The 16,791-nt window shown below is 38.4% G+C and overlaps 1 protein-coding gene across 2 annotated transcripts; it reads left to right on the forward strand.

Moving 5' to 3' along the window:
* Positions 1-5: 5 nt before the first annotated feature.
* LOC128234258 (phytanoyl-CoA dioxygenase domain-containing protein 1 homolog) lies at positions 6-13,718 on the forward strand. Of its 2 annotated transcripts, XM_052948375.1 has the most exons (12): positions 97-129; positions 391-460; positions 1,550-1,642; positions 2,572-2,709; positions 2,957-3,103; positions 5,053-5,156; positions 5,537-5,588; positions 6,844-6,911; positions 7,681-7,750; positions 9,293-9,405; positions 11,081-11,180; positions 12,437-13,718. In XM_052948375.1, the coding sequence occupies exons 3-12, from the start codon at positions 1,559-1,561 to the stop codon at positions 12,497-12,499; spliced, it is 939 nt and encodes a 312-aa protein (XP_052804335.1). In that variant the 5' UTR covers positions 97-129; positions 391-460; positions 1,550-1,558; the 3' UTR covers positions 12,500-13,718. The 2 variants fall into 2 exon arrangements, with proteins under 2 accessions (XP_052804336.1, XP_052804335.1); XM_052948376.1 differs by lacking the exon at positions 391-460 and having other exon boundaries at positions 6-129.
* Positions 13,719-16,791: the final 3,073 nt, after the last annotated feature.

Genomic DNA, 16,791 nt, shown 5'->3' on the forward strand with positions numbered 1-16,791 from the left:
TGATGTCTGAAATGTAGAAAATGAAACAAAATCCAAATATAATTGACTGGGGAGTAGGTTTCAACGGCCAATTGAACAGACGGTGTCAACCCGCAGTCTATCTCTGACAAATGGTCCTGTCTGGGAAAGGTGAGCAAATTTAGACAAAAAGACAGAATTTATGTTTATTGCTTTTTGTCACACCTAAAGAATAACAAAATATCATTTTTTGTAATAAATCATCTTAGAAATTAAGACAGATATTCCTTATATATCTGATCTTGTTATGATAAATTATGTAGGTAACAGATAACTCACCATGTGCAGGTCAGTCACCGGATTGTGTTTCTTGTTGTATTGTTGAATATTGTATTTATAATAATGTGATATTATTATGATGTTATGTTGAAGACATGGAGCCCAGGGGTGGATACATGATTTTGTGTCAGAGGGGCGCTTCCGACTGAACAAAGATTTAAATGTACGCCTTAGATCGGAATAATATTATATTTTAATGTGTTTTGGGCTCCGCCCCTTGCCACAATAATGCGCGTTTAGGGAACTTATTTAACACTTGTATTTTCATTTTGTTCCCTAAATGCGTAGAGTCACCAAAACAAAATTTGCCAAAGACCCTGAAGCGCTGTTAATGCACCAGTCAATTGTAATCACGGCCCCCCAGGTCCGGGGATTAGCAGGGACTTTGACTTTTGGTCCAGCCAACCCTGGCTAAAATCCCCATCCTGCGGGGACAAACTGATGGTAAAATCCCAAACAAATGTCCCCGCCCCACAGGGACCCTAGGTAAGGCCCATTCCCCGCTATATTTAAAGCGAAGACAAATCCACCGCATTCACCCGGCACTGCAGGGCCATCTGAAAGGTAAAAACACGGCCCATTTCCCAGGATATCCCTGGTATACTCCCAGACCTGGGGGGGCCGTGGTTACAATTGACTGTTGCATAATATGGACTAAGTCCTCCCCCAAATTTTTGGCTTCTTTTGGCATGAAATGTTGGATTATATTCATTATGTTTCCCCTGATATTCAAGTGACTCTCTTGCATTATACAAACCATCCTCCACAAGCTTTTTCATGTGTGAAACATGAACAAAGTGCTTGTAATGATGATAAAAGGTCATGAAAAGTTGAAGAAAGAGCTGTTATGTTTTACAATTATTTAAAAATGTAACTTAATGATTCATCACAGAAACCTGTATCAATTTTCAATAGATACTTGATATGTTTAAAGATTTAAAAAAACAAGGCAAAACTTTTGACTGTCCAATCTACTCTTGTCTTAGAATTATCCCCATCCTGAAAATCGGAAGAAAAAAAGTAAATTTTGTTTATCATTTTGTCATGGTCTGTGCAAAACCCTTCCAATAGGTGTATCTTTGATTTTGAAATCATTTCTAGCAAGTTTCCAATATCCATTATTTTAATAGAGCTCTGTTATTTTCACTATTCAGTGTCGCTATTTTCACTATTCACTGGCCCCACTCACAAAAAGGTAAGGTAGAAACATTTAATTTATTTATACCCCTATATTGGTTACGTTTTGTTTCAGATTTCTAACATGGGGGTTACCGAGTTTCTGCCTGGTGTTCCAGACTACAGCACGGCACATGAACCAGTTGGAGATTTGTTTCAACTTGTAACGGTGTGTTCAAAATACATAAACTGTTAATTAGAAGCATTTGGAAAATCCCTTCTATTAATTGAAATACAATTGTAAACATTGAAACTGTACCCATATACATAACATGTTATTATGATCTTTGACACCATGTACTATTGTTTGCAAATAAACTTGGTGAACCATTGTCATCATTTCGTTTAACAAAGCAGTGTTGCAATGCCATTTTTCACCGAAAAGAAAGAAATTTGTTGCAATTTAACTTAACATATATGGATTCTTTTGGGGCATTTAAAATGGTGAAGAAATAGTAAAGTTATATTTGTTTACAGTCTTCATACAGAGCAAAATATCAACTTCCGACGTAGCATTTATGATGCAATTTATCACTTGGTATACACACACTGTGTTATATACATGTAATATGTTACTTGTGCAGTCCAGGTCAGGCTGAGTACAAATGAAGCTGAGTGAGGCCCAGATAGACCAGTTAAGCAGAGATGGTTTCCTGCATTCTCACATGTAATATCTTCCTTGTACAGTCCAGGTCAGGCTGGGTACCAATGAAGCTGAGTGAGCCCAGATAGACCAGGTTTGGAGAGATGGTTTCCTGCACTCTCACATGTAATATGTTCCTTGTACAGTCCAGGTCAGGCTGGGCACCAATGAAACTAAGTGAGGTCCAGATAGACCAATTTTGTTGAGACGGTTTCCTGCACTCTCACATGTTAAATTGTCCTTGTACAGTCCACGTCAGACTGGTTACCAAAGCAGCTGAGTGAGGCCCAGATAGACCAGCTTAGCAGAGATGGTTTCCTGCACTCTCACATGTAATATGTTCCTTGTACAGTCCAGGTCAGACTGGGTACCAATGAAGCTGAATGAGGCCCAGATATACCAGCTCAGAAGAGATGGTTTCCTGCACTCTTACATGTAATATGTTTCTTGTACAGTCCAGGTCAGACTGGGTACCAATGAAGCTGAGCGAGGCCCAGATAGACCAGTTTTGGAGAGATGGTTTCCTGCTTAACATTCCTGTCCTTTCACATGAGCAGTGTGACAAAGTCCTGGATGACTACAAGTATTTCTTGGTATATAAATGTAAAGACAGAAGTACTTTGTTAGTTTCCTGTTTAATTTATCCAGTCCAAAAAAAAAAAAGTTTAAAAAAAAGTGATATTCATGCTTAACTCATAAATTATGATATTGTTTGATTACATAATATGAATAATGATCAGGAACAAAATGCCTGAAATTCATGATTGTAGCATGTTGAGTAAGACATAAAAGATGTTTTTATTCACGTAAAACTGAAGACGGAATATTTTAAAAATGCAGGGTCAGGAGTCCCATCCTGGGATGAAGATGCTGTATGAATACCATAGCAACCAGAGTGGTGACCCTAACAATGTCCTCATGCACGCTCTGGGACACTGGAGGCTTACCAAGCATTTCCATGACCTCATTTACCTACCACAGGTGGTGGTAAGTACTTGGTTGTGAAATATCACCATAGCAGCCTGAGTGGTGACCCTTACAATGTCCTCATGCACGCTCTGGGACACTGGAGGCTTACCAAGCATTTCCATGACCTCATTTACCTACCAAAGGTGGTGGTAAGTACTTGGTTGTGAAATATCACCATAGCAGCCTGAGTGGTGACCCTAACAATGTCCTCATGCACGCTCTGGGACACTGGAGGCTTACCAAGCATTTCCATGACCTCATTTACCTACCAAAGGTTGTGGTAAGTACTTGGTTGTGAAATATCACCATAGCAGCCTGAGTGGTGACCCTAACAATGTCCTCATGCACGCTCTGGGACACTGGAGGCTTACCAAGCATTTCCATGACCTCATTTACCTACCAAAGGTTGTGGTAAGTACTTGGTTGTGAAATATCACCATAGCAGCCTGAGTGGTGACCCTAACAATGTCCTCATGCACGCTCTGGGACACTGGAGGCTTACCAAGCATTTCCATGACCTCATTTACCTACCAAAGGTTGTGGTAAGTACTTGGTTGTGAAATATCACCATAGCAGCTGGAGTGGTGACCCTAACAATGTCCTCATGCACGCTCTGGGACACTGGAGGCTTACCAAGCATTTCCATGACCTCATTTACCTACCAAAGGTTGTGGTAAGTACTTGGTTGTGAAATATCACCATAGCAGCTGGAGTGGTGACCCTAACAATATCCTCATGCACGCTCTGGGACACTGGAGGCTTACCAAGCATTTCCATGACCTCATTTACCTACCAAAGGTGGTGGTAAGTACTTGGTTGTGAAATATCACCATAGCAGCTGGAGTGGTGACCCTAACAATGTCCTCATGCAAGCTCTGGGTCACTGGAGGCTTACCAAGCATTTCCATGACCTCATTTACCTACCACAGGTGGTGGTAAGTACTTGGTTGTGAAATATCACCATAGCAGCCTGAGTGGTGACCCTTACAATGTCCTCATGCACGCTCTGGGTCACTGGAGGCTTACCAAGCATTTCCATGACGTTATTTACCTACTACAGGTGGTGGTAAGTACTTGGTTGTGAAATATCACCATAGCAGCCTGAGTGGTGACCCTTACAATGTCCTCATGCACGCTCTGGGTCACTGGAGGCTTACCAAGCATTTCCATGACCTCATTTACCTACCACAGGTGGTGGTAAGTACTTGGTTTTGAAATATCACCATAGCAGCTGGAGTGGTGACCCTAACAATGTCCTCATGCACGCTCTGGGACACTGGAGGCTTACCAAGCATTTCCATGACCTCATTTACCTACCAAAGGTGGTGGTAAGTACTTGGTTGTGAAATATCACCATAGCAGCCGGAGTGGTGACAATGTCCTCTTTGATGTGGTGGGTCACTGGAAGCTTACCAAGCACTTTCATGACCTCATCTAGTTAACACAGATTGTTTTTAATTGTGAAATATTTATCATAGCAACCCGATTGTTGACCCTGACAACATCCTGATATATCGACCACAGGATGTTGTGTTTGATTGTGAAATATTTACCCTAGCAACCAGATTACTGACCGTGACAACATCCTGATATATTGACCACAGGATGTTGTGTTTGATTGTGAAATATAACCAGAGTAAAGCAGTTCTTTCAGATTGATAAAGTGGCAAAACTTTTCTGACATTTCTGTGGTTTAATATATCAAGAAAGAACACTAATATTTCAACCGAACAAAGTTGATGTTAACTTGATATATGTGTTTTAGGCAAAACTGTGTCATGCTTAGAATCTAAACATTGGAAAGTTTGTCATTCTTGAATCACCACCTTTATATACCAATATATTATCTAGATGCTCGGAGGTTATCAAACCCATGGCCGTCAAAGTCAGACATATAAACCTCTTGTCGATCTTGGCAGTAGGTTTGTTTTTCTGTGACAAGCCACAGCTTTACCTGTTTATTTCAGGTTCCATCGTCCCAGCTTCTAGAGCAGGGCAGAATGTCTTCTGTTCGATTCTGGCATGACCAATTGTTTGCGAAGCCACCCAAGCATGGAGGAAATGTAGCCTGGTATGTAGACTTCTATGTCGCTAATGTTGCAAGGATGAACTAATAGGATCACTTTGCCTCTTGGCGTTTCCTTCAATGAAAGAGTTTGTCAATTGAAAACTGATTGTCATTAGCAGGTCATTTTTGGAATCAATCAAACTTTTTTTGCACCTGTATTTTCCCTCAAATGCCACTTTTAAGATCAGAAATTGTTAAATGTATCAATCCTTATAGTTAGTTGTACAATTGTTAAGGTCATAGCAAAGGAGAAAACAAATTATACCAAAATGAAAATAGTAAGCTTTAAGCAAATTAGGGTCTGTCAGTTTCAAACTCCGAAGATGTTAGTCATCATGTTACAATGTATGGGCTCAGGGCAATGAGAATATGTTATCATGTAGGCACCAGGATTACTCCTACTGGACCAGAACAGCACCCATGGCTCATCTCACTGTATGGATCATGTTTCTATCTCCTCCTTATTTCATCCTCGCCAGCAATGCACTTTGCCCATAGAACCACTGTTACCCGGTATTTTTATCTTTTATGATATATATGCTTATTTTTTTACATAGAGCTATAGCTAGATGTGCTGATCTTTTAAAGCTGCACTCTCACAGATTGAGGCTTTTGACTTTTTAGTTTTGGGTCTCAGAATCAGCTGATTTTGGCATCAAGCCTTCATTTAAGTCATATATGATAGCTCACAATAGAACAAATCTCAATTGTTTGGAAATCTGCCGAAATAAATATTTTTTCTTTAAGTGTAAGTAAGGCTTTTAGCCACAGAGCATCAATTTTCAAACAGAAATATGGAAAAGTGTGGTCTGATCTTTTATCAGCAGTTGTCAAAGCAGTCAATCTGTGAGAGTGCAGCTTTAAAAGTAATGTTGGGTTATGAGTTCATGTACTGGGAATGTTACAAATTTACCCTAATTCAAGTTCATTTTTGCTGTTAATCTATTGAAATGTATATAAGGGGATGAGGCAGTGAATTGGAAGGTGTTGCCACCAAATTTTTTTTTTACCTTGGACTAATTTTCATATTGGGAAAAAAAAATCAGACTGATTTTTTTTCCTTTTGGGTATATCTTTTTGGTAGTTTCTTGTTCCAGAAAGACACATAAATGTACTGTTTTTATAGAATGGAACCAGACAAAGCGGTGATGACTGTTGTAAATGTGAAAATGACATCCACACTTTACTGAACAATAATGTAAAATTTCTTTACCTACAATTTATTTTGGCATTACAATTACATTTTTTGCTTGGCCTTATTGGTTTTTCATCTAACCAAAGATGAGGTTCAAGATGCACACCTTTATGTAAATATGCCCAATGTCCCCACATTGATTTGCAAAAACTACCCTGCTACATAAAGCTTTCTGTGTGCTGCTTCTGGGAAACCGCACTCCATATGGCATTTTTTAAATTCCTTTGCAGTTTTTTCACCTTGCTTAAGACAACCCCCAAAAAAGGATTGTTTTAAAGGGTTGATTTATTGGCAGACTTGATTTTTAGCTTGTCTATTTTTGGTGAAAAAAGTGCTTGTTTCATGATGTCTGTTTTTGACAGTAACAAATAATCAATTTATTAATTCTTTTCGATTTGATCATTGGCCATGGTCAATTATCTTGAGCAACTGATTGTCTTTACATGGTAAGTGATGTCAAAATTGATACTTTACAATGTTCAAATTTTGTTGAAGGTTCATATTGCCTTGGATGACCAGACGGAGGAAAATGGAGCATTGAAGTACATACCTGGATCCCATAGGTTTGAGTTTAAACTTATTTATTATACGACAGTTAATTGTGAAACAAGTAATTTTAACGTTTTATTTCATGCTTTTCGGTGGTTTATTGAAATGTAATGGTGGCATACATCCTGATAAAGTCACCGTTTGAAACAGTAAACAAAATATAATTGCACTGTTTCTATTTTTTTTTCATTGTAAAAAAGAACAAATGTATACTCATACACATCAGCGGCAATCACAGTACTTAATTCTCTTTCACTTCATAAACACTGTGGAACAATTAACTGACAAAATCTTGTTTTAATGAATATGTATGAGGCAGGGGAGACAACTCTTCTTTCAATGAATTCACATGTTACAATTAAATATTCTTCAATAACCCTGTATTGCCAGTAGCCTCCACGGCCGAGGGGTCTTCACTACTAATGATATTTATTGTACTGAAAAGGCAGACCAGGTTTAATTCCAGCTTTCGCCAGAATATTTTTTTACTGGAAAGCATCAGATTCTGGTACTTTGCGGAACCAATGATACTGCCTTATTAGTTATTAATGATTATGAGATTTTCCTAGCCAAAATCGCCCTCAGTACACACCGAGGCATTAAGTAGATAAAAACATTACAATATTGTCATCACCTGTGGCGGACGAAATAATTTCTGTTGTGAAATTCTCAGTCTTAAAAATCACAATGACTGATAGTTGTACACTTTTTAATACCTTATGAGCAAGTCACAGAATAATTGCCTGTACAATATAGACGTAGATATGTAATTGCATTTTCCAGATGGACCAGAGACGGAGGCAAGCCATTACCAGTGACAGACTTCAACTTTAAAGACATGGAATCAATAAAGGTATCAACACTCAAATAATATATTATAATAGTATAAGCATTTTCATAGCCTTGGTGTCACTCATCATTACACACATTTTGCAGCATTTGCTGCCATCAAGAAAATTATTAAAGATTTTTACATTAAACTTGTTAAATGTGTTTACAATTACAATATTCATCATTTAAGCAGCTTTCTATAACTAATGCCAGTAAAGGATGAGTCTAACATGAAGTCATTCTCACTTAGAAGTTGTTCCATACTGGGAGAAGTCATCCCATATATATCCTTTTGATTAGATTCTAAGTGTTTAAGTATTTAGTGGTTCTCCTTGCTTCCTCAGCTCTATATAACAATAAATTTCTAAAAAGAACCCGTTAAATCCCACAGAAATACCCTAAGTTAGGTCTTAAAATGGTCCCAAAACACTACGTTATAGTCAGCTGGGTTTTTACTACTAGTTAAAGTATTAAGTGGTTCTCCATGATACCTTAGCTCTAAATATCAATTACTAAAAGGCAGGGCTTCTAAAAGTTTGGAACCTCAATCGATCAGGACCCGGCGACAACCCCCCCCCCCCCCCCAAAAAAAAATACCTGTTCAAATGTCCAATTATATAGAAATGTCACACATTTTCGCGACGTGTATTCTGTCAATAATTTTTCGCAATGTGGCAATTCGTAAGAGGGCTCTAGAGCCATCATAGCCGATTAAGATAGTCATTGATGCAAGCTTAATTCAAATGAGATTCTCATCGAGTTCTGCGGCGTTTCTAACAAGAACGACTGCGATCGTAATTAACTGCGGCCGGCGGGAAGCGGTCAGACAACAAAAAAAGAAACAGTACATAATGATTTATTTGCTTAATGCTTCTACAGTGGTTCAACATTCAACTGATAATCTTGAATAAAAATATATCTATCTAGATTAATAATCGGGGCTTCAAGTTATAAGTTTGATATCGACAACAAATTTTTCATTACTGTGACGTAAATGACGTAAGTCAGTGAAAGAAACCCATTAAACCCCACAGAAATTAGCTTGGTTTGCCCTTAAAGCTGGGGTACATACTACATGTACTAGTTAAAGTATTAAGTAGTTCTCCTTATTTCCTCAGCTCTATGTTACAATTACTGAAAGGAACGGATTAAACACCATAGAAAGATCTAAGTTTGCTCTTAAAGTGGTCTTATTCCTAGAAAACGTCCATGAGAGTGCATGTGTATATCCCAAAACACTACCTTATAGTCAGGTGGGTTACATACGACTAGAAACAAAAGCCCTATCACAACATTGCTAATAAAATGCTTGTAGACCATTCTGTATAAGGGAGAAAAAGCCATTGATAAATAAATTCAGGGACAATTTACCAGAAAGAAAAATTGGCACTTATTAGACTTTTACCGCATAACAAAATATAACCTAAGTGACAGAAGTAACATTAGCGACATTGATTTCGGACAACCACTTTCGATTGTCAATGATATGTAATTGTTAGCGAAGATTTATCGATTGTACTCAAAATTATTTCATCACTACTATCATATCTGTTTCAATTTGTAGACCATTTTAACAGAAGAAGAAAAAGCCAGCTTCAAGCCAGTATGCGGGATGTTAAAGAAAGGGGAAGCTAGCTTTCACCACCCTCTAGCTGTCCATGGTTCATATGGTAACAGGTATGACCATAATTGCTGTGTTACTTATATGAACATCATGCCTCTAACATGAATGGCACATTGCATTCGTCCAGGAATGGGCAGGCGGTGACCCCATATTTTTTCATATCCGGTCACTTATCTTTAAAATACATGGCACAAAATGATGTCTATTCTCCAATTCTGATGAATAAATGAAATAATTCCCATAAATAATCAATTTAAACAGGTTGTTAATGTTATATATACATTAGGGGATTAGTAAGGGAACCGATATCAGACATACTGGGCACAAGAAACCATATTTTGGTGAGAACAAAGAAGGAAACCCAATATGGTTTCCTTTGTCCCGTATAACCCATATCAGGTCACCTATGGTATTAACACCATAAGTTACAGTTGAACACCGTTCATCCGAAATCGTAGGGACCCAAAAGAATATTTCAAAATAGCAATATTTCGGATTAACAATTTTCAGAAAATTACAGCGTTCACAAATTATAGATGACATGAAATATTAAGGCGGGGATAGCGATTTTGGATTAAAGATTTATAATTTAGTTTAACAAAGAAGGAATAAAATCAGGATTGAAAAATAATTTTGATATACCGGTAGCGATAATTTCGGATAAACGTTATTTGGCATAATAGCGATGTTCAACTGTATTATTTTATAATATATTGTAACTGTATTGGATATCTGATATCATAATATACATTTCAATGTTGAAAAAGTAGCAATGTTATTTTTATAATTTCATAAGATTCTTCAAGATCATATATTGACAACTTGAGCAGGCTTTGTGGTGCGTTGAGAGATTATAAAATCTGCCTGCTTCTATTGGCATTATTTTTTGTGTCTTGACTCGACCCTATTAGTGAAGACAAATTTGGAAGACCAAAAGTGGAAATTAACCCCATCAGAGGATGAGGGATAAGATCAAATAATCTAGAGTCTAAATTGCGGTCATTTAAGAGAACTGAATGACATCTTAATTGTGACGAAACAGAAAAGAAAAAAGAGTTTGGCCTACTGGTAGCTTAATGGAGACGGACCAGGCTCTGAACATATGTATGATATTGTCTATTTAAATCAGAGGACAAACACATTGTCGTTGTCTGCTTTGCAATGCTTTGTCTTCGTCCGCCTTGTCGTCGCAGACATATAGGAATCTGGCGCCGACATATAGGGGTCTGGGGTACTATTAAAGTAAATGCAGACATAAAGGAATCTGGCCTCGTCTTTGTCTGCCTTGATTTTTGTTGTTGTTTTTTTTGGTTGTGGTGCTGGTGGGGTGGGGTTGGGGGTTTTGGTTGAGGTCCATTGGCCCGGACTGATTGCGATTTCAAACTTTTATAAGCTCAGCCCCATAGTGGTATGCATTTACTTATTCGGCAGTTGGAATATCTTAAAGTCAAATACTAACATACTCTATTGTGAATTTTTTCAAAGAATTTATGCCAATTTAACGTACCAGTAGATAGATAGATCTACAGAACTTCACAGAATCAAGGAGGTTTGTGTTCAAACATTAATTGAGGAAGTCTGTGCTCAATTTGGGAAAGTTTGATTGGCATAGGGATCAAGTTTCATTTAGGGAAGTTTGTGCTCAATGTGTATTTGGTAGTCCGGTCCATGGAATCTACAGAGAAAGGCTTCATACATGTATGTATTTAATTCAAGGTCATGTTACAGGTCAGACAGCTCGAGAAGAGCAGCGGTGCTGAACTATTTCAAGGACGGGGTCTGTTCCAATACAGATGAGGAAATTCTCAGTGATATACGCATACCAAAGGTGGGGCATGGAAAGTTACTTGCGCTTCTTATCATGTCTGATTTTCGAGATATTTTCATTTCCTTGGTGTCATGAACGTCATTGTTCAAACACCCTAATCTTGGCCAATACTCAAAGACTACTAAATATATTAAGGTGATAATAACTTGTGCTCATTATTTTGTTTAATTGTTGCCCTTGATTAACACAGAAAAAGACCTCCTGTTACTGGTATTAAGAGAAGTACAAAGAAAAACTGCAGCTGTATATTACTTCTGAGGACTTAAAGCTGCACCTTCACAGATTGGACGTTTTGACAACTTTTTTATTTTTTGTCTTGGAACGAGTCAATTTGTGCGAAAATCCATGGAAACCAATTAAATAAGACTGCTGACAAAACATTTGATCACAGATTTTTGTATTTAAGTTAAAAAAATGATGTTTTATGCATTTTTCTTAAACCGTTAGTGACAATTTAAGCCATAAAACATTAATTTTCGAACGGAAAAATGAAAATCTACAATCTGATTTTTTGTCAGCAATCTTATAGCATTGGTTTGCAGATATTTATGCAAAAATTTGCTCTTTCCAAGGCAAAAAATAAAAAAGTTGTAAAAATGGTAAATCTATGAGAGTGCAGCTTTAAAGCAACTATGAATTAATTGTTAGATTTTCATCTCCACACACCCACTCTTTTTTCTACAGCCCCTTAAATTTTATTGACTTGAATAAAAAAGTTGAACTAGGCTCTGTATTTGCGTATCAGTTTGGTACTGCTCGGGAACGGCTTTTATTCATACCGACAGTGTCAATGTATAACATTCACATCTAAAAAAGGAGAATTCTTATGGTTCTTCTTGAAAAACATGTATATGGTCCCTTCTGCAATGAGAAAGAGCATGAACACATACATATTCAATGGCGAAACAATCACCTCACCCCCATTTGACTCCCTAGTGTACAAGATAACTGGTATTGCTGAAACTTCAAGTAAAATACTATACATCCAAGAATACAAGTAAGTAGAACACTCAATCTATGGTACAATTCATACAAAAAATGGTATTATTTTCATGCTCAAATCCATGTGACCTTTCCCATGCTACTTTCCCATGCAACAATTCCATATGACATTTACATGCAAAATCCATGTGATATTTCAGTGCAATAATTCCATGCGACATTCCCATGCAACAATTATATTTGATAATTCTATGTGATAATTCTGTGTGATACATATGACTGTCTAATGGGACAATCCATGTTATTTGTTTCAGGGTGAAAAGATGGAAGGGCAGTTCTTTCCCCTGGTGTTTGATCCAGTGTGTATGGAACAGTAGAGAGTATAATGTTGGCTCCTCCCTGTTGTGTTCAAAAGGGACAATTGTTTTAATGTTACTTTGTTTGTTTTCATGTTAAAAACTGTTATATCTTTTGTAATTTGGTTAATCGTTCGCAACCACTGTACTTCAGTCTATTACACTTTGTAAATACCGTGGGACAATTGACTAACAAGATCTCGTTTTAATGAATATGCATGAGGCAGGGGAGGCAACTCTTCTTTCTATGAATTTGCACAGTTAAATACTCTTCAATAGCCCTGTATTGTCAGGTTTCTCCGCAGGCGAGTGGTCTGGGCTGCTGTTAAAGGAATTGAAGTGAAAGCATAGACCAAGTTCAAATTCAGCTTTCACCACTCTGCTTTTTCTACGGAAAAATTTTAGTACAAGTGCTTGTGCATATTTCCACATTTGAATATTGCGGAACCGATAAAATTGCCTCATAAATTATTCATGATTAAGAGATTTGTCATTTCAAAAGAGCATTATTATTAACAAATTGTGATTTTCATAACAGCATTATGAATTATAAATTGTGATTTTCCTAACAAAATCATAAACAATGAATTGTGATTCATTGTGATTTTCATAATAGAATTATACATAATAAACTGTGTCTAACGAATAATAAATTGTGATATTCATAACAGCATCACGAATAATAAATTGTGATATTCATAACAGCATTATGAATAATAAATTGTGATATTCATAACAGCATTATGAATAATGAATTGTGTTTTTCATTACAATGCTATGAATTATAAATTGTGGTTTCCATAACAGCATAAGCTCTGGAGTATATCATACATAGACACTGATGATGATAGTATAAGTTTTTGGTCTCTTTTATTTGTGACTGTAATCTACAGAAATCTGAATATATAAATAAACTCTACAACTCAAAAAACACCAGAAATATTTAACATGGTATTGGTGTTGACATGTATTTTGACATTTATTTACAAGAGTCATAAAGAAGCAGCATATAGGTTACAACACTTGACAGATGCATTTGTTTAATGCATTATAATGTTTAACTCATTTAGCACTAATGATAACAACAAAAAAACAACATTATATTGGTAAAGATAAAGAATAGATACCGGTATGTTGGCGCATTTTTTATTGAAAACCCCATTTTGTTTTAAATGTTCACAAATCATGTGTTTTTTGGTGCTTTTTTAATGTTAGTTGTAGTAAATTCTTGTCTTTGAACAAAAATAAAAAATAGGATGCATAAGCCATTTGGTATGTTGGATGTATCATAATGTCGCCTCCTTTGTAATGGCAGACATATAAAGTTATGTGACATCGTTTTCATCCACGTTGTCGTTGTCCGCTTTGTAATGGCAGAAAAACAGGGATCTATACAATTGGCTGCTGGCATCATCTTTATCCATGTTGTCGTTGTTTATTTATTGCAGACATATAGGGATTCAGAGTCGACTTCGTCCGCCTCATCGTCTTTCACTTAGTAATGACAGTCATATAGAAATCTAGCGTCGTCTCTGTCCGCCTCATCACCTTACACTAAGTAATGGCAGGCGTCTCCATCCGCCTCATCGTATTTCACTAAGTAATGGCAGGGGTCTCCATCCGCCTCATTGTCTTTCACTAAGTAATGGCAGGCATCTTCATCCGCCTCATCGTCTTTCACTAAGTAATGGCAGGCGTCTCCATCCGCCTCATCGTCTTTCACTAAGTAATGGCAGGCGTCTCCATCCGCCTCATCGTCTTTCACTAAATAATAGCAGGCGTCTCCGTCCGCCTAATCACCTTACACTAAGTAATGGCAGGCGTCTCCATCCGCCTCATCGTCTTTTACTAAGTAATGGCAGGCGTCTCCGTCCGGCTCATTGTCTTTTTCTAAGTAGTGGCAGGCGTCTCCGCCTACCACATCGCCTTACACTAAGTAATGGCAGAAATATAGGAATCTGGCGTCGTCTCCGTCCACCTCATCGTCTTTCAGTTAGAAATGGCAGGCATATAGGAATCTAGCGTCGTCTCCGTCCGCCTCATCGCCTTACACTAAGTAATGGCAGAATATAGGAATCTGGCGTCGTCTCCGTCCTCCTTATCGTCTTTCACTAAGTAATGACAGGCATATATGAATCTGGTGTCGTCTTCGTCCGCCTCATCGTCTTTCACTAAGAAATGGTAGAAATATACGAATCTGGAGTCGTCTCCGTCCGCCTCATCGTCTTCTACTAAGTAATGACAGGCATATAGGAATCTGGCGTCGTCTCCGTCCGCCTCATCGTCTTTCACTAAGTGATGGCAGAAATATAGGAATCTGGCGTCGTCTCCGTCCGCCTCATCGTCTTTCACCAAGTAATGGCAGAAATATAGGAATATGGCATATAAAGGTTATTGTTGTTGTTGTTGTTGTTGTTGTTGTTGTAAGGATCTGGTGTCGTCTTCGTCCGCGTTGTCGTCGCCTGCTTTGTAATAACAAAAACAAAGGGATCTGGCGTCGTCTTTCCCACGTTTTCGTCGCCTGCTTTGTAATAGCAAAAACAAATGGATCTGACGTCGTCTTTCCCGCGTTGTCGTCGCCTGCTTTGTAATAGCAAAAACAAAGAGATCTGGCTTCGTCTTTCCCGCGTTGTCGTCGCCTGCTTTGTAATAGCAAAAACAAAGAGATCTGGCTTCGTCTTTCCCGCGTTGTCGTCGCCTGCTTTGTAATAGCAAATACAAAGGGATCTGGCTTCGTCTTTCCCGCGTTTTCGTCGCCTGCTTTGTAATAGCAAAAACAAAGAGATCTGGCATCGTCTCCGTCCGCCTCATCGTCTTTCACCAAGTAATGCCAGAAATATAGGAATCTGGCATCGTCTCCGTCCGCCTCATCGTCTTTCACTAAGTGATGGCAGAAATATAGGAATCTGGCGTCGTCTTTGTCCTCGTTTATTTGTTGCTGTTTAAGTAATGTCAGACATAAAGCCTTGTAAGAAAAGTTACCATGGCAAATAAAGGTTATTGTTGTTGTTGTTAGGATCTGGTGTCGTCTTCGTCCGCGTTGTCGTCGCCTGCTTTGTAATAACAAAAACAAAGGGATCTGGCGTCGTCTTTCCCACGTTTTCGTCGCCTGCTTTGTAATAGCAAAAACAAAGGGATCTGGCGTCGTCTTTCCCGCGTTGTCGTCGCCTGCTAAGTAATGGCAGAAATAATGTGATCTGGCGCCGTCTTTTCCGCGTTGTCGTTGGCTGCTGATTAATGGCTGTCACACAGGAATCTTGCGTCGTCCTTGTCCGCGTTGGCTTCGCATGTTATGTTACGGCAGATTCGTGCTGTAAGTTTGCCATGCGAAGAGGGATCTACGTAAGTAAATTGGCACTAATTTCTACGTGACAAGACGCTGTGTCGTTGCAAGTTTGTACGCCAGAGGTCAAGGTCATACTTAAAAAGACATCGTTTAAAAATAAAATTCATTTGTATTTTGGCCTGTCTAGGCTGTAACTTCGTCACTTCAGGATTTTAAAATAACTGTTCACAGAAGTTTACCAAGATATTATATAATGTGCCGTACAAGACCAATACAATTATGTAGGTCAAAGGCCAAGGTTGCACATACGTGTGATTTGTGAAAACAATATTGGCTAGTCCGCGCTGTAACTATTGTTTTGAAATAATGTGCACAAATGTCCACCATGACTAGACAATGTCTCCGTGTAACAAGTTTACATTTGAGGATCATAAGTCAAAATTGTATTTTGACTTCTTTCAGCTATAATTTAGCCTTGCATTGGGGTATTTCAAAATGTTGTTGCACTAAGTAATGGAAGGCGTCTCCATCCGCCTAAACGTATTTTACTAAGTAATGGCAGGCGTCTCCGTCCGGCCCATTGTCTTTTTCTAACTAGTGGCATGCGTCCGTGCTGCCACATCGCCTTACACTAAGTAATGGCAGAAATATATAGGAATCTGGCGTCGTCTTCGTCCGCCTCATCGTCTGTCACTAAGTAATGGCAGGCGTCTCCGTCCACCACCTCGCCTTACACTAAGTAATGGCAGAAATATAGGAATCTGGCGTCGTCTCCTTCCGCCTCATCGTCTGTCACTAAGTAATGGCAGGCGTCTCCGTCTGCCACATCGCTTTACACTAAGTAATGGCAGAAATATAGGAATATGGCGTCGTCTCCGTCCGCCTCATCGTCTTTCAGTTAGAAATAGCAGGCATATAGGAATCTAGCGTCGTCTCCGTCCGCCTCATCGCCTTACACTAAATAATGGCAGAATATAGGAATCTGGCGCTGTTTCCGTCCTCCTCACTTTCACTAATTAATGGCAGA

The sequence above is a fragment of the Mya arenaria genome, chromosome 5 (assembly GCF_026914265.1).
Source record: "Mya arenaria isolate MELC-2E11 chromosome 5, ASM2691426v1".
Lineage (NCBI taxonomy): Eukaryota > Metazoa > Mollusca > Bivalvia > Myida > Myidae > Mya > Mya arenaria.